General features: G+C 36.8%; 1 protein-coding gene across 4 annotated transcripts in view; it reads left to right on the top strand.

Annotated features, from left to right (window-relative positions):
- Positions 1 to 19349, top strand: part of LOC138758705 (insulin receptor-like) — a 229785-nt gene that overhangs the window by 20929 nt on the left and 189507 nt on the right. For 2 of the 4 annotated variants that reach the window (XM_069928030.1, XM_069928029.1), the window contains exon 2: positions 3578 to 4126. In XM_069928030.1, the coding sequence (XP_069784131.1) occupies positions 3578 to 4126 (549 nt within the window). Of the gene's footprint in view, positions 1 to 1394; positions 1450 to 1790; positions 1828 to 3577; positions 4127 to 19349 lie in introns of those variants that run through there. The other 2 variants (XM_069928032.1, XM_069928031.1) reach the window with 2 other exon arrangements.

Genomic DNA, 19349 nt, shown 5'->3' with positions numbered 1-19349 from the left:
CTTACCCTGGTAATGTATAACAGCCTCGATCTGCCAGTCTTTTTCCCCTCACATAACCCTCTCCCTCTACCCTCTCAGCCACTGGCAGCTAAATTATTAGCTGTCAAGTACTTGCTTGTCTCTGATTCAGATGCTTGTACATTTGAATTCTACTCCAGAGTTTTGAGTAAAGATTTAGAATTGTGATTATAGAATAACTGTATTGGTTACAGCTGCTCAGGATTTAGAATTTTGTGCTGAGAATTCACAGATCATTGCCCTGAATTTGAGATATGGAATAAAATTCTTTGTCACATAATTCTGCAAGAAAAAGAGGTAAATAAATCAACACAAAACTTATTTTACCAATTCACATTTCTTGTCGCATTCACAATGATGTAGCTTTGCATGATGGAAGATTGCGATACAACTCTTTTTCTAGGAATGCAACCCCATGTAATACAGGGGTTGTCTGTACAGGTAGTCCCCAACTTACGACTGTGTTCCATTCTGACCAACTGGTCATATCTCTAAATTGACTCAAGTCGGATCCATTTTATTGTTCGTCAAATGCAACATGGCAGCCATCAGTTGCTCAACCTCACAAGAGGTTGGCCACCCCTGCCATAGGTGCTATTTTCCATAGATAGGCTTTTACTTTCACTCCAAAAGCGTATTTTTTATATTAACATTCGCTCGTATGACGGATGGTTGAAAGTCTCATAGGTTGTATTGCCAGAAATTTATGGTAAACAGAAGTGCTAAGGTTAAACCCTGACTGCTTTCTGAGGTTAATGAGAGAAATCCTGTCACTTTTTAAAGTGAGCACAAATAATTTGACTAGTATCTAGTTAATTAACAATCCATTTAAAGTAATAGTGGTTTGTGGAAACTTGCAGTCTGCATACTTGTGAGCTTCTTGCAATGGGCTACACCGAACTAGATCTTTGGAAAACATTGGGAAGAATAGGACTTAAGAAAGGCATTTTCTGAATACTAGGCTTTTATTTTCAGTTTCACAGTTTTCAAAAATGCTCGTTAGACAAATCAGTGCCCTAGTTTTTAACCTTCACAATGATTTGAAAGCATGAATAAAAGAATTTAAACTTACCCTTGTTATCTTTAGGTAAACAAATTAAAAAATGTAGCTAATACAAACTTGTTTGAGCCTGTCACAGCTCTGTGGGCTGATGATGAGGTCACTTATCAATTAGGCATCAGTAGTTTAGCTTGACGCACATAGATCTGCCTGTCTGGGTGACCTGAGCAGATCTGTGTCATAAGCATGTTAGCTATCCTGGTTTTTGATTAACTTAATAGATGATATTTCAACTACTTTTGAACTTTAGAGCTTTGTTCTGCAGGTAAATGCAGTAATGAGTTTTGCATTCAAAATAATTTGCCAGACCGGTCGGTGAGATTAAGTGACTGCTCACTCGCTTTTTTGTTCAATTGAATTGGTTGGATAAGGTACCAGAGAGTTCCTTGCTCTAGGATTTGCTGTTAAATAGGAACTGTACCTGGAATATTTTGTCCATCTTTGGTCTCCTTAACCGAAAATGTAAATGCATGTCTTAAAGGGAGTGCAGTGAAGAATCACTGAACTGGTGGCAGGGATGGGGCTTAGCGATACAGTATAGTGAATGATTGAGTGGACTCAATTTACCCCCTCCATAAATCTTTGTCCGCGAAGCCAAGCCAAAGAAGAATAGTGAATGATTGAGTGGACTCTTCCTCTGTACTTTGGGATTCAGAATCATGTTCAGATTTAAAAAGATAAGATCTTCAGGAAATTTACAAATTTCTTACAGGTCTCAACAGACTGAATGCATGGAGGATATTTCAGAGGTGAGCCTTAAAGTAAGAGTGAGACTGTGATGAGGGGAAATTTCTTTATATAAGGAGCAACATTTCTTGGAAATTTTCCATCCCATAGGGTTATAGTTTCTCATTCATTCAAAACCGATAAGTAGGTTTAGGAATTTTAAGGGAATAGTACAAAAAAGAAAGATCATGATGAATGGCAGAACAAGTTTGAGAGCCAAACGACCTACACCAAGTTTTGTTCTTTTTCAAAATTGACAAGGAGGAATAGACCATTGATCCCTAAATTTTAATGGTCAAAGCAGCAGGCTCAAAACTTTGAATTTAATGGACATTGTTATTTGCAGTTCCATACAGGTTGGATTCTTCTGCACCAGATGAATGGCTTAATACATAATCCTGAATTGATGCTTTTGTGAAGCTTTATTGTTTTATAGTTTATATTGCTCTTTAATTTTATTGGAAATTCATCAGAGACAAGTTTAACAGATGTTGTGAAAATCAAGTTCAGATCTTGGAAGCTTCAGGGACTTTCTGAATTTGACAGGTTAGAATCTGTGGTACATCGGAGAAATGGTTTGGAAGCGAGTATCCAGCTGAGAGAAATTCTGAAAGATGTTATGTAATTTCCTCCCTGTGTTTTCCACTCTTGTTTTCCTTACTCAGAATTTTTTTCTGAATTTTCTGTATTTTACATTCCAAAAATCTTGAAGTTTTATCTTAACAAATTTATTAGTGCTTGCTTGGGTGGTGGTGAAGAATGATTGTTAGTGGTTTTATTTGATAATGCTCCTTGGGTGTTCTATTGCATTTATAGTTATTGTATGAATGCAACTAATCGTTTCAAAAATGCTGGGAGTAGCAACAATAGAAGCAGAGAAGATTTTGGGAAAGAATTAAAACCTTTATTTAAATAATCGCATATATTTATAAATTAAATCAACTTCCGCACAAATTTTCTAAACTCCTCCTCCAATACAGGAATGCATAAGACATTTATAATTTACATTTTTAATTCAGCAGGGTAGAATTTACCATAAATACGACAAAAAAATCTGCATGTCATTATTGAATTTTTATAATCCCTGATCAACCTTCCACATTTAAAACTCTGCTGGCTGCAACATAACTTGTACTTTTATTAAATATACTTATTGGTCTGTGAATTCTGATCTTTCCATTTTAAAAATGCCTCCTTTTAAAGTTCCGCATTCTATTTCTTTTCCTGTTCTCTGACAATAATGGACAATTGCTTTCTGAGCTCTTGGTGAATCCTCCATTTTCACCCTTGTTAGATGTGTTAAAGCTACAAACCCTGGCCATCTCTTTAGTTACTTGTTCCAGTGTTCAGTAGCCACATACTACGACATTAAATTTTTTGATAATGCTGTTAGACTATATATAAGAACACTTTTGGTATTGATAAATGTGATTTAAATTTTCATTTGGTTTAAAAGTGTTACAGAAGTAACAACATCAGATGCACAAATTAATATGGAAATGCTTAACTTTTGTCTAACAATGTAGAAGCAAGGCAAGTGGTGGCTTTAAGCCTGATTTGCCATTTGTTAATGGAGGCAATTCTGTGCTGCCTTAGTTTTAAATAATTCTGAAATAAGTCTCTTTGGGAACAGTTCCTGAAAGCCTTCAAAGGAATTGAATCTTTACAGTTAAGTGAGTTGTTAAAGATTTTATTGGGAACGAATGTTTCTTATAGTGAATTTCATTTTGCAGTACACAAAGGATTAATTTTATTTCCCTTTCTTTCTGTCAGTTTGTCAAAGCATTGATATTCGAAACAATATCACACACTTGGAACGACTAAGGAACTGCACGGTCATTGAAGGAAATTTGCAGATCCTGCTGATGTTTGGCACAAAACCTGAGGATTTCCGTGGTCTGAGCTTTCCAGAACTCACCATGATAACTGATTACTTACTTCTGTTTCGTGTCTATGGCCTGGAAAGTTTGAAGGACCTCTTCCCAAACTTGACAGTGATTCGTGGTACACGTCTCTTTTTTAACTATGCGCTGGTCATCTTTGAGATGCTGCACTTCAAGGAAATTGGCCTATACAACTTGGTGAACATTACCCGGGGTGCTGTACGAATTGAAAAAAATCCAGAGCTTTGCTACCTGTCTACCCTCGACTGGTCAAAGATTCTTGACTCAGTGGAGGACAATTATATCAAGTCCAATAAAGATGACAGAGAGTGTGGCAATGTGTGCCCGGGCACACTGAAAGGGAAGGCCAGCTGTCCCCAGACTGTCTTCAATGATCAGTTTAACTACAGATGCTGGACGAGTGAACATTGCCAAAGAGGTAAGATTTCCTGAAATATTTTTGGTTAATGAGTGCTCTTTCTGAATAAAACTGAAAAGATAATTTCATATATGTTGAGTTGTTCTTGTAGAATACTGTGCTTTGTATACGCGGTTTTATTTTCTTGGCCCATTGTATATGCAGTTAGTGGATGGTCCTCGTAACTCCTTGATTAAACTGGTGGATTAATTTCCTAATCAGAAATAAAGGTCAAAGATTAGCCTTAGAACATTGCTGTAATGAAGGAATGCAACATTCCTTTTTGAATACAATATTGGTTTAAAAAAAGAAATCAGGCAATCTAGATTGGTACTGTGCAATGAACCAGACTTGATTAGGGATCTTAAGGTAAAGAATCAAGAGGTAGTGATCATAATATAAAAGAATTCACTGTACTGTATGAAAGGGAGAAACTAAATTCTGATATGTCAATGTTACAGTTGAGAAAAGGTAACTGTGGTAGTGTAACAGAGGAGCTGGCCTAAATTGATTGGAATGGCACCCAAGCAGGAAAGAATGTCAAGCGTTTCTGTGATTAATTCAGATCCATCCCAAAGAAGGAGGACATTCTAAGGGGAGGGTCAGACAAATGTGGCTGACAAGGGAAAAGACAGCATAAAAGCAAAAGAGAGGGCATGCAATGTTGCAAAAGTTAATGGGGAGCTGGAGGATTGAGTAGCTTTTAAAAAACCAACAGAAGGCAATGAAAAAAGAAATGTGAGAAAAGATGAAATGTGAAGATAAGATAGCTAGTAACATAAAAAGAGGATACCAAAATATTTTTCAGAGAAATCAATAGTAAAAGAGAAGCAAGAGCGAACATCAGATAGCTGGAAATCAGTGATGAAGAAGAGTTAATGGGAAACAAAGAAATGGCAGATAACTGAATAGGCATTTTGTGTGAGTCTTCACTATGGAAGATACCAGTGACGTGACTGAAATCGAGAGAGTCAAGGCAGAACTGAGTGTAGTCATTATTACAAAGGAGTATGTGCTTGGGAAGCTGAAGGAGGCAGGTGAAGAGATTTTGGATGCAATGGCAGTGATCTCTCATGAACCACTAAAGTCAAGAATGGTCCCAGAGGACTAGAAAATTACAAATATCATTCTACCCTTTAAGAAAGGAGATGGGCATTAATCTGGAAACTATAGACCAGTTACCCTGACTTCAGTGATTGGCAAGTTACTAGAATCTATTATTAAGGATGAGGTTCCAGGATACTTAACTATATAACCATTTACAGCATAGAAACAGGGCAGTTTGGCACTACTAGTCTGTGCCGAACATCATCTCCCACCTAGTCCCACTGACCTGCATTTGGCCCATAACCCTCCATACCTCTCCTGTCCATATATTTGAAAGCATATTGTATAATAGGCATATTGCATGGTTTCCTTCAGGGGAGATTTTGCTTAACAAATCTGTGCAATTCTTTGAGGAAGTAATGAGCAGGACACATACAAGGAAGGCGGTGAACGCTGTTTATTTAGATCTTTGGGAGTGGGAGAATCCATGGCCAGAGGTGCAGCCTCAGAATAAAAGGACTCTTGGAGCTGAGAAGAAATTTCTTTGGCCAGAGGAGAGTGAATCTGTGGAATTTGTTGCCATCGTTGGGTGTGGAGGCCATGCCATTGGGTAGATTTAAAGTAGAGGTTAATAAGTTCTTGATTGGTCAGGATATCAAAAGTAATGGGAAGAAGGCAAGAGAATGGGGTTGAAAGGAATAATGTATCAGCCATGATTTGAATGGCGGCTGGATGGGCTGAATGATCTAATTCTGCTTCTATCTCTTGTGGTCTTATGGACATGTCAAACACTATCAAACTTCTGCAACTATCCTGTGGAAAGTATACTGACTAGTTGCATAAATGCCTGGTTTGGAATTTTGAATGCTCAGCATTGCAGAGGCCGCAGAATGTGGTACATCTAGCCAAGTCCATCATGGACACCAAACTCTCGTCATTTGAAGATATCTATGTGAGATGCTGTTTCCAGAAGGTAGCCACCATCTTAAAGGTTCCCCTTCATCCTGGTTCCTGGTCACAATATTTTCTTGCTGCTGTCTTCCACAAGCAGAAGATGGAAAAGCCTAAAGTTCACCACCTGCAGGTTCAAGAACAATTTTTTCCCCCCCCCAACAAGTATCAAGTGCTTAAACCTTCTTGTACTCTCATAACATGAACTACTTTGGACCTCCAAAAGATCTGTCTACACTATTGAAATTGCACCTTTTTTTATTGCAACTCTGAATATTTAATTTTTAATTAAAAAATTTTAGACGTACAGCACAGTAACAGGCCATTTCGGCCCACGAATCTGTGTTGCCCAATTTACACCCAATTAACCTATACCCTCAGTATGTTTCGAACACTATCTATCCTTTTATATTTCTTGTCTCTTTCTGTCTTGCGTTATTATGGTAACTTAATTCATTTCATTGTAGTTGGTGCATCTGTGTGGCTGCACAGATAAGAATTTTGGTGCATCTGTACGTTATACTGGTCAATACGACAATCATCCATGTTCACCTTGACATCATTCCTGACTTTAATATGGATCATCATTCTTTTTGTTGTGAGTGGGCCATGCTTTGAAATAAATAATTAAACAAAAGGAGCCTCCTCATCTCGTGGATTGTGATAAGAGTTCTACACTGGTGCTTTGGAAGTTCCGAGCCTATTTGACTCTGAGAAGATGACGCTGAGCAAGTTGACTCTCTGCTTCAGTGGTTTTAAGTAATCATTGTTAATTAAGAGTATAAAAAAAAATGCTGTTAGCTTTGAAAATAATTCCATGGCTGTATAGAAGAAGCAGCACAACTCTGGATTCGTAGTTTGATCAGAGTCCAGATCTCCGCGATATGAGGCCCCCTGTGCCAACTGGGACAGGCAATCGTGAGCTACGTCTCTGGTGCAGTGTCAAGTCTTGTTGAAAGTGCTGGATCCTTCTTGCTAAGTTTCTTGAACATTTTGTAAACTTTACCAGTTTTTAAAATGTACATTTTTCAAGCACTGGATTCCATGCATGTCTACTCTCTTCTAGTAGAAGTGCCATTTTAAGAGAGCAGAGCCCTTGGGAGGGAATGGGAAGGGATCCTCCAGAAATGCTTGTGAATGTCATTCTGCACTGATTTATTCTTGCTGCTGTTTGGGCACTCAAGTTTTTTAAAATAAATGTTGTTGATGTAACATTTTGCGGAGCTGGGAATCTGGGACTGGCTGCCTCTCGTGTATCATATGGCATTTGCAGTGCTTGGATGGGTGGGGAGGTGGGTGGGAAAAGGCTCCCACCCCTACTTGGAAGCAGCCTAGATTGTCAGATTAAAAACTAACTGCAGGACCAACTCATTGTGTCAGGCTTTAGCAGTGATTATAAATTGTTATTGAGTCAATGCAGCATGTGATTTTTTTTTGCATGTTTTTCAAATGGTGCGGTTTATGTAACCATTTAATAATGTGTTCAACTGATAGGCTAGATTTTTTTAAAGCCACGTATATAGCTTGAAGATCATACAATCCAAAGACCCATGGAGACAGGGAAGATTGCCTCACAAAGGAAATTAAAAACGGATTATCCATGTGCTGTCAATTAAAGTAGTGTTGCTTTATTTGATATTGATAGCAGTACACCAGTAAATTGTTTTAATAATGTCTATGGTAATAGTTTCAGAATATTTTAAGTTCTGATCTGGGTGGAGATCAGTTGTGGAAATAAAACTTGCAGTTTTTCAAAATCACTGAAATTCCAAAAATTCTTGATTTTAGAGCTGTGGCTAGTGATGTGTTTTTCCCCAGTCTGCCAGATCCCACTGCAGTTCTTTGTTTTCAGACTTGGCATGAATGTAAGTGTGTATATATGCAGGTTTGCAATGCCTGCTTGTGTAATCTTCCATAAATTCCAAAAATATAGCAGGAGCTGTTCCTCACTTTCAGAAATTCATTTGGGGTAGACGAGAAAGGAATGTGATAAGATTCTTCTGAAAGCCCAGATGGGTTCTGAGAACTTTAAACCTGGAAAAAAAAACATGTTGGAATTGTGTACAGCTGGAAAATGGGAGTCTTTGTGCCATTTTGCATGTGTCAAAGATACTTCAGGGCTTGGCTCCAGAGTTCCACTGTTTTCTGCTATCACGTGAATTGTTTTTATTTGTAGTGTGACACAACTATAATTATTTAATATGGTGGTTTGCAACACTGCGCCCAACCCCTTGGACTTGACACCAAGTATTACAGATAATTTGGTTTGTACATTCATGGAAAAAGTAATAAAACCAAAAGTATTGTGTGCTCGGCAAGCATGCAAACCTGCCAAAAAAGATTTCTATTAGGAGATTAGGAATCTCTGGGACTCCTCCCTCCCCTACAGCCTATAGCATCATCAGACTTCAGTTGGAGGGTGAGAGGTGGTGAGAAAGGCATGGCTAGAGCATGCACATTTTACCTATTGTAAACAAATGGAGTTCAAAAAATGTTCCATTGAATAAATGAAGGAAGCCAGGACGAACCCCTCCATCCAATGAGTTCTATCACACAGGCATCAAATAGTAAAGGTGAGAAATGAGTTCTTTATTATACAGTATAACTCCATTATCCAAAATTGGATTAAGTTACTTCTTTTAGGCTCCAAAATTTTTTTCCAATTATTGAGAATTTCAGAAAATTCAGAAATCCTGATTTATCCAAAAAATTTCGAAGTCGTAATGGTGTCATTTGGTCTCCAAAAAATTTTGGATAAATGAGGATATTGAAAATGATCAGAAAAAATTTTGGAATTTAGAAAAAACCTCAGAGTAGAATTTCGAGTTTTTGGTGGATTTATCTTATTTTGTTCAGATTGTTTTTTGGTGAGAATTAAACATTATTTCATGCTTAAAAAGCCTTCCCTTGTTGTTTTGTTGTTTAAAGACTGTTACACAAGATTTGCTGATTTTTAAAAATGGCCAGTAATCCTTTTTTTAAAAAAAAACTTTATTTATTTGTTCAAAAAACAAATAATATATGACATATGCAACAATTAACCATAAAAATGAATGTTTTTTTATATATAAAGAAAAGAACCCCCCCTTCAGTCTACTCTCCTAAAGAGAGCCATAAAGAAAGAAAAAAGAAAGAATATTAAAGAAAAATTAAATATACATATTAAGATCTAATTAATATAAATTGAAATGTAAATATTCTGAATATAACAACCACTTATTAATTAAAAAAATATAATTATCACGCGAAACATACGTAATTTTTTCCATTATTAAACAATATTTCACCTCCTTATGCCATCTATTAATATCAATCATATTTGTAACTTTCCACGTACTAGCAATACATTTTTTGCTACGGATAAAGCTAAATATACAAAAACAAGCTGAAACTTATCTAACCCCAAGCCTTTGAGATTGCAAACTACCCAATGAAAATATTGTTGGATCTAAAACTATTTTAATCTTATACAGATACTCTAAAAACGATTGAATTTTCTTCCAAAAAGATTGTATATGTATACATGACCAAACAGCATGGAAAAAAAGTTCCAACTATATCACCACATCAAAAATACAAATCTGATTCATGAAAATCATACTTTTTAAATTTTTCAGGTATTAAGTATAATTGATGTAAAAAAAATTGTAGTTAATGATTGCATAACGTTCATTTATCAATCTTGTTACACTATCATAACAGATATCTAACCAATCATCTTCGGAAAAAATAAAACCAGTATCTGCTTCCCATTTACTTTTAGATCTATCCCAACCCTTTTTATCCATACCATCCTGTAATATTTGATACATAGATGAAATATAACCCTTCTCTGGTACCTTCATAAGAAAAGTCTCAAATTTAGTCATTTCAGGTAAAATCATCTCTCTACCAAACATACATTTTACCAAAAAAACAGAGTTCTTATCAATACCAAAACCTTCCCTCATCTGATTAAAAGATAAAAATTTACCCTCTTTAAAACAATCTCCCAAATTTTTCACACCTTTAAATCTCCAATGCAATAAACTTCGATTATGTATTGAAAACAAAATAAGTTGATTATTATTCAACGGAGTCAAAGCCGATAATTTACCCCTAGAGCCTGTCATTTTATTTTTCTTTATCCATAACTTCATAAAATTTTTTAGTTTAGGCACATTATATTGTTGTAACAAATTTATATTCCATCTAAACAAAAATTGATGTATTTCAAATTCAGAAATACTTGCCATCTCAATTTTAGCCCAACTAGGAAGCCGTACCAAATCCATCAATGAACAAATAAATTTAATGTGGTAAACGTAATCCCCCAACTCACATTTCCAAGTTAATTTATTCAAAGCTACTCTCGAAAATTTACCCCTCCATAAAAACTCCCTAACCATTTTATTCAAATCTCGAAAAAAAAAATTATCAAGTAAATACGGAATAGATTGAAACAAGTATTGTATACGTGGAAAGATATTCATATTAAATTAATAGGTAAATCTTTCCATTTAATCAAATCAGTTTTAATTTTTTTCATTAACGGAACACAATTTAATTTATATAAAGATTGATAATTAACATTCAAAATTATACCCAGATATTTAATTCGATCAGTCCATTTCAAATTAATAAAATTCTTATAAACTGAATAATCTCCTTCATTTACCAGTAATATTTCACTTTTTTCCCCAATTAACTTTATATCCAGTCATTTTCTTAATATACGCCAAGACTCGCTTACGCTTAATCGTACTATTTAATCCTCGAAAGTTAAAAGTAGCAAACCTCAACTTTGACATACTTATTATTATTACTAAATACCAATAATATCTTTATATTAAAAACTCAAATCAATGTATATAGGCCCTCCAATAGGAAAAAAAAATCACAAATTTAAAAATTAACTAAAATGAAAATAAAAAAAAGAAAGAAAAAAAAAAAGAAATCCCCCCCACCCCAAAAAAAACTACCAAAAAGTAGTAATCCCTAAGCAAAAATTGGGTTTGGGTCACCCACCAGTGGCTGATGACTAGTAAAGAACTTAGAGCAAATCTCTCCCTCCCCAGCCAAGCAATCAATAACATCAAAATATCATGATAACAAAAAAATAGAGTAAGAAAAAGAAAATTCTTCTTTTCATCCAAAAGATTCCAATCTCGAAGATCCCATTTCAGAAGGAGTTGGACTCTTTCCATTCATGTTTTTCCCATTTCTGCCATTTCTTCCATTTCTAGAACAACCAGATTTTTCTTTAGGAGATAATGGTGGACTATGTCTTTGTCCTCTTTATCTGTCAATGAATCAGCAAAAATAATTGGTTCACAATCATTTTCAAAAAAACGAAATTGATAATCTCCATAAAACACCTTCAACACTACAGGGTAGCGAAAAGTAGACTTATAACCTTTACACCACAAAACTTCTTTTACTGGATTAAATCGACGTCGATGTTGAATGACCTCTTGACTCAAATCAAGATTAAAAAAAACTCTGCTATTCTGAATCAATAACGGAGTTTGTCGTCTCGCATTTTGCACTGCTAGTCGAAGTATTGCTTCTCTGTCCAAATAACTCAAACATCGAATTATTACCGGTCTTGGTGGTTGACCAGCTGAGGGTGTTCTTCTTAAAGCTTTATGGGCTCTTTCCAGTACCAATCCCCCAGAAAAAAATTCTTGTCCTAATACTTGCGGGATCCAGTCTTTAAAAAAAGGAAGAGGATCTTGTCCTTCTATACCTTCTGGCAAACCAAAAATTTTCACATTATTCCTTCTGCTTTGATTCTCCAAGTAGTCTATTTTCCTCTCGAGCTCCTTCTCACGTTCTCCCAATTCTGTGACTGATTTTTCAACCTTCAACACTTTTTCTGTTAGAAGTCACTTGTTGTTTACAGTCTAAAAAAGCAGTCTGAAATGTTTTTAATTCTTCATAAGATACATCCACACGTGCTTTAACTGTATTAAATTCTGAACTTATACTGGCATTCATTTGAACCATCTCATTCATTAGATGTTGAATAACTGCATTTAATTGCATACACTGTAGGTCAGAAAAGCTCAGCCCTGCTCTCTCTCTGACGTAGCGGCAGAACAAGGTAACTGCAGCTCCTGCTGCAACTCAACAGAAGGCATTTTAAAAGTTTTACTGTGGGTCTGGACTCCCAGCGACGGCACCCCGACTTCCTCAGGGGGTCACTGGTGGTCTCCCCCCGCATCTCGTTGTTTTTTCATGAAATCACGAAGGTAAGCGATTTCTTCAGATTGAAGTGCTTGCTGATGCATTTCCAACAATGGAGTCGTCTTCCTGCGTGCTCCCTCCATTGAAATCGAAAGGCTTTCTAAATCGGCATCCACTTCTTGGGAACACGCACCTTCTTCCAGAGAATGGGTAATTCCAGCACCATCCTTCACTTGGTGAGTAGTAGACATCTTTTTTCCAGCTCCCACAGGCAGCCTTTGAGGTTTAGACACTGAAGAGATTAAGCCTGGGGCTGTATCAAGTCGTCTAGGCCCCAAATATTCAGCACTTCGAAAATGTTACTTCTTCTGCTCTTGAGGTTTAATCTTTTTACCATTAGTGGCCATAATAGTTCCTTGATACTTTAAATTAAAATTTAAAAAGTTTAAACTTGAAAACAAAGAGTTAAAAAACGGGTACTTAAAAGTCTGCCCAGAGAGGTCGAGATTACACGTCTAGACTCTAATGCCATCTTGCCACGCCCCCCAAATGGCCAGTAATCCGAAAATATCTTTTATCTGAAACAGGTCCGGTCCCCGCTCTTTTTGGATAATTGGAGTTGTACTATATGTACTAAATGTATAATACTGTAATGTTTATACATTGGAATTGTCATGTAAAATATGGCTTGGTGGCACATGAGAAATTAATTTGTACCCCATTGTCTCTTATCCAAATTGAATTTGTAAAGGCTGATTAGTATTCAATGTGTTGGATACCTATTGTTCAATTCAAGCAAAGGATTAATATAAAACCAGGTTAGGGTAACTACCTTTTTGTAGCTGGTAGTTGACCATGGACCAAATGTGGGATATCTTGTTTCTAAATGAAGTTAATTTCTTGTGAATCAAAATCGTGATATTTCATAATATCAAAACATGATGTTAGTGAAATAAAATTGTGCTAGAGAAATTAATGGCACTGAACACCATTTGATTCTCAAATCCTGATGATATGAATGCATCCTATAGTACAAAAGGGATGGTGCCTTGGATTCACCATAAATCCATAGAGTATAGAATACTTTGTTCACATTAAAGGTTTGAAACATGAAATCATACTACCAAACAGGGGTGGCCAAACCACGGATCGCGAGCCACACACGGCGTTTTGACATGTAATGTGCGGCTCGCAGGGAGGGAGGCTGTCAGTGGGTCGCCAGCTGACTGTCAACAGCCTGCCTGCTGCTTGGCACTTGAAAGCTGCTTTCAGGTGCCTAGGGGGAGCACTCCGAGATGGAGAATATACCTCCCCGAGGAGGGTTAGGTAAGTGCTCCTCGGAGCTGTGTTCTCCACTTTCAGGTCACATTCGGGTATTATGGCCACCTGAAAGGGGCCATTGATAGTGTTAGTGGGTGTGGCTTGCAATCGCGTGATTGCTACGGCTCTCAACCATCTGAAGTTTTTGGTATGCGGCTCATGTTAAGCAAGTTTGGACACTCCTGATTTAAAATAAGGGAGAGAGCAAATCTGAATCTACAGACTGGTTAGCCTAACATCAGTAATGGAAAAATGTAAGAGGCTAATATATAGCATGCATTAAACAGGACACTTGGAAAATATCTGTGGGATCAGACAAAGTCGATAATGATTCCTCAAAAGAAAATTGTTTTTGACAAACTACTGGAGTTTATTTTTTGAGAATATAGCTTGTAGAATAGATATGGTGTACTTGAGTTTTCAGGAAGTTTTTAATGAAGTCCTGCATGAAAGCTTATAAAAATTGATTGACATAAAAAAAGAGCAAATAGTCGTTTCTAGACACTTTAATAAGTTAGGCAAATCATTTATTAACACTGTCAAAATCTTGAAACTAAACATTTATCAATATAAATGGTCCATCCCTAAGTTTACTCCGGTCTTAATATTACTGTATAACTTTAGACAAGTTATTGTGGAGTCTATAGGATTCTTCAGGTGCATTCTCTGCCAAGAATGAGCCTGCCGAAGCGGATTCATACCTGTGGAATGGTATGAATCTGTAGCTGAAAGCTCAGAGCTGGCCATCTGAAAGGGATAACTTCACGGGAGGCACCTCGGAGCGCACTCCAGCTCCTGTCCCTTTGGGCTGTCAGGGTTGGAATGGCTGGCTGGCTCAGCGCTGGGGACGCTGGTGCGGGACGTCCCCACACTGATCCCACTGCCCTGCTCTCTCCCCACAGCCCTATATCAGTCCCCACACTGTGGGGTGGCCGGCGCGGGCTGCCCCAGCTCTGACGGCCTGCGCTGGCTGCCCCACAGTGTGGGGACTGATACAGGGCTGTGGGGAGAGAGCGGGGAAGTGGGATCAGTATGGGGACAGCCTGCACCGGCTGCTCCTGCCCTGACGTCCCGGGCAGGGGTAGCTGGGAGGGGGGCTGTCAGGCGCTCGCCAGCTGATTTTCATCCCCCTTAGCAGCTGCTTTCAGGTGGCTACATTCAGGTGCAGTGGGGAGGGGACCTCAGTTCTCCTGATGATTATCCCTCCCTGTAGGAGGGTTACAAAGTTCGGCTTTACATCAGGGGATTTTGGCCACCTGAAAGTGCCTTATAAGTGCTTGGCTCCTGAGTAATGTTCTCTCTAATTTTTAGTAGTTGTTTTAGCTAACTAATCTTTAGTGCACACATTAATTTCCTTCGTGCACTGGTTTCAAAACGTACGTGTGCACTCTCATGTGCACAGTTTAGAGGGAACAGTGCTCTTGAGTAAAGCCAGAAACTACTTTGAGGTATAAATCATGTTTGCCTAGCTTGGTAGAAAATACCAAGATAAAGTTGGGAAATTTGCATAATTTTTCAAACACGTATAGGCCAAGAGCCAGTTAAAAGAAAATGGAAATTTATTAAAGACGCTGTTTGGCATTTGAATATACTCTGATCAATGTGCAGGGTTGTGGGAAGGAGATGAATAGAATATGTAATAAAAACATCATAAATCAATGAGAAGCTGCTTTTGTAAGTACAGTAGTAGTTTTTGTATCCCAGAAAAATAATTTGCTTTTAAACCAGCCTTTGATAAACAGATGATGACATAATACATGGTTCGTATACTGCTTCACTATTACAACATGTAATATGAGCTGGTGTGAGTTGGCAGTGGGGTTATAAATTTACCTACTTTTGAGTTTCCAGCAGAAGTCTTCATTCTTCTGAAGCTTTAATCACAGAGCACTTATGCTAAAGGATTTGCTTAAAGTGGATTGTGAGTTTAGGGGGGCAGTTTGAAAACCACTTTGTGTTTTTTTTAAAAAGCATGTTCTGTTGGGAATGAAGTTTATAAATACTTCTGCATTTGAATTTTTTCCGTAAGACAATTAATTGATGTCCGGTTATTTGTTTCATTTTAAATTTAAGAATGATCAATTTTAGTCAGGGAGTAGGGGGAAAAGATGGGATTATAGCAACAGATGATAAATCAGCCATGATCTCATTGAACAACTGAACACAGATGAAGGGTTAAATTATTTCTATCCTATATTCAACTGATCAGATGAATTCCAAAGAAAGCTAATTATGCAGCAATTTAATTAAATTTAAAATTTTATATTTCTGGATTCACTTGCTTAATCTATTGATGAGAGACTAAAATTAAGCACATCCACTTTCTTTTACATACAGCCATTGAGTCAATAAGAGTAGCTCTGGTCATTTAATTAAGTTTGCTTGTGGTGAACCACACTCTCTAAACAGCATGTTGGATTACATTAAAATGCAATGCAAAGTGATTCAAGTTTCAGCCTCGTAACAATGTTTGAGAGCAGCGAATGCTGTAGGAATACTTGAAATAAATTGAATATAATAGTTTCTTGAAATGTGCATTGCATAAATATTTTTAACTACAGTTATGGGTCCAAATCAGAGCTATTTCTTTATTCTGGAATTTGTACAATGACTAGTTTATGTATTTATGAGAGCTGAAAAATTAAGTTTCATCTATCTCCACTCATCTTCGAATGGTAACGTTGAGTGGACTGTAGCATCATGTCATCCAGAAACTGGGACTGTGGATCTGGAGCTGTTTATTTAAGTTCCAACATTCCTTGGAAATTTAAATTCAGTTAATTTTATACATCATAAATTTATCTAAAATTAAAGTTTCATCATCTTCAGTGGTAACCATCATACAAGTTTGTAGTTTAAAATGATACCATCAGTCATTCTGCTACACTAGCAAGCATAATCTTGCCACAACATTCATAGAATCGTAGAAACAAAAAAAAACCACAGAAATGGGCCCTTTTGGCCCATCTTGTCCATGCCAACTCTGAAGTCTGTCAATGCATTAAGCAAAAGCATTTTTACTATTCAAAACAAATGTGCTAATAAGTTTTTAAATGTTATAGTTTCCACCTTCACAATTTCCTTTCACTGCTTGTTGCAGATCTTTACCATTCACTGTGGAGAAAAACATACCCCTCAGATCGCCATTAAATTTCTCCCCTCTCACCTTAAACCTGTGAGCTCTAAACATTCCTGCTGTGGGGATAAAGTTTCTGACTATCCTAAGATCTTCATAATTTTTAAAGCCATCTCTCAGATTCCCATAAATAATAAACTAAGCTTATTCCAACTCTCCTTGTAACTGTATCTTTCCATTTCCAGCAACATACTGGTGAAACATACTGGTATATTGTGCATTGCGACTACATCCTTCCTGTAGTGTGATCAAAATTTTACATAGTAGTTGAAGTGTGGTTCAACAAATGTTTTGTACAGCTCCAACGTGACATCAATGCTGTTTTACTCAAATTTGATTTTGATTTGTTTTCTGAAATGGTAGTAAGTCATTTGATTCATGGGAGTTTACTGGTGAGATACCAGCAATGCCTGCTTATTCATTTAGTAATTAAAAAGAATATTCAGGGATTAGTTATTTGGGGAGGCTAATGTTTTCAATATCCTTGTGGTTTATGGAAAATATAATTTTCAATTCACAAGTCAAACTGTTTGTTCATTCAATAGTTGAATTATTTCAATTCTCTTTTTGTTCAGGTCCATGCCATTAGACTGCATAAGCTGCTAGTGTTTAAGGGATGCTCTATTTTTATGGAACCACATCAATTATGCATTTGTAGATGAGCACACTTCTGAAACAGTTACTCATGATTCCTTGCACTATTGGAACTTGCTGTCCTTTGGTTGAGACGCAACAACCATAGAGAACAGAACAGTCCCTTTGGCTCCTCCATTCTGTGCCAAACTATTATTTTGCCTAGTCTTACTGACCAGCACCTGGACCATTTCTTTCCAAATGCCTCCCATCATTGTACCTGTCCAAATTTTTCTTAAATGTCAAAATGTCCCAACACTCTGTGCATGAAGTTCCCCCAATGTTCCTTTTAAACTTTCCCCCTTTCAACCTTAACCCATGCCCTCTAGTTTCTATTCTCACATAACCTCAGTAGAAAAAGCCTCCTTGCGTTTACTCTATACTCATCATAATTTTGTATGTCTCTATCAAATCTCCCCTCATTCTTCTATGCTGCAGGGAATAAAGTCCTGACCTGTCCAACCTTTCCCTGTAACTCAAATTCTTCATGTCCTGGCAACAGCTTTGTAAATCTCTGCATGCTTTCAATCTTATTTATATCCTTTCTGTAGTTAGGTGACCAAAACTGCACACATTAGACGACATGAAATCAAGGATGCATCTATCCCTTGGGTAAGCAGTTACTACTGCTAGCAAGAAAATGAGTGCAGTCTTTTCTAGAATCTTGAATCAATATTTATCCTTCATATAATTATTTGTCAATTTTCTATGTTAACTATTTTAAATAAAGCAAAAATGCTCCAAGGAGCTTCGCAAGAGTGCTATGAAACCTATCTACGGAGGAAATTGATTTTAAAACTGGTTCTTGTTTAACTGGGAAAAAAAAGTGACCTATGAAGTTTGTGAGTTAGATAGTATTTTGGAGGACCAGGTTTACCAGAATGGTTCAAGGAGGATTAGCTTGGAGTGTGTTTGCATCTGCAGCTTTGGTGTTTTACCTTTGATAATGTTTCTGTTATCCTTCATACACTATAATGGTAACTACACTTCCAAAGTATTTTCATTGGGCTAAAATTTGTTTTAAAAGCCGAGGTTGTGAAAAATACTATGTAAATGTACTTTATTTGATCAGAAGTCACTCAAACATTTGAAGGACATTGCGGAATAGTTGCTGTTAATATCTGGAAAGGATCTTAGTTGTGTATTTATAATTTGCATACAATGATCCTTTGTCCTAAATGCTGGAAGCAGAGTGATGATTTGGTTACTGTAAAGGTATGGAGAGAAAATATTATTCGGTGTTTGGTACCATCCTGTACTCATGGTTGCAACAAAAGAAGCCAAGTCTTGCCTGGAAAGGTTGCCTCTCTTGTGTGCGATGTTATTTATGCAATCTTAACCAACAGATTTTTCACTCAGTATTGGAAATGAATGTGAGCAATATGGCCCTGAATTTTAGTGGTGACTGATTGTATAATTTAATTGTAATTCTACTTTCTTTGGCTTGTGGTACATGGTCAAGTAGAACAACTCCAGATTTTTAATCTTGGAATGGCTCTTTTCAGCACAGTGAGAATTGTTTGCATATTTCTTTAATGCTGCCAAAAATTAATGATACTGTGTTGTAAATAACTTGAGGAAGGATTTACTTTTGTTGAGTTTCTAATGTTGTTGCATTTCATGATGAAGTGATTCTCCCAGCCCAAATCGCTTCTTAAACTCCCAGTCCTTTGAATCTTTCTTTTACACTGAACAGATGGAAAGGAGGAGTTTCTGGGAAGTAATAAATTAAGAATAGAGGATGTTTTGTGCAGCTTTGAGGGAAGCTGTACCTTGGAAAAAGGCATTATATTGATTTTTTTTGGTGGGGGGGAAATTAAGACCAAAAAAAATGAGGATGATGCAAAACATTTTTTGGATAAGAAATAACTAATGTTATATAGGAAAAGTAATAGACAAATTAACACAAGAAGGTCTCACAACAGCAATGTGAAGAGAAGCAAGTAACTTTTATTTTATCATTTCTGATTGTAGTGTGGCAAGATTGCT

Source organism: Narcine bancroftii, chromosome 3 (genome assembly GCF_036971445.1).
Source record: "Narcine bancroftii isolate sNarBan1 chromosome 3, sNarBan1.hap1, whole genome shotgun sequence".
Taxonomy (NCBI): domain Eukaryota; kingdom Metazoa; phylum Chordata; class Chondrichthyes; order Torpediniformes; family Narcinidae; genus Narcine; species Narcine bancroftii.
Note: the sequence above shows the minus strand (reverse complement) of the source record. Positions and strands in the feature narration are given on the sequence as shown.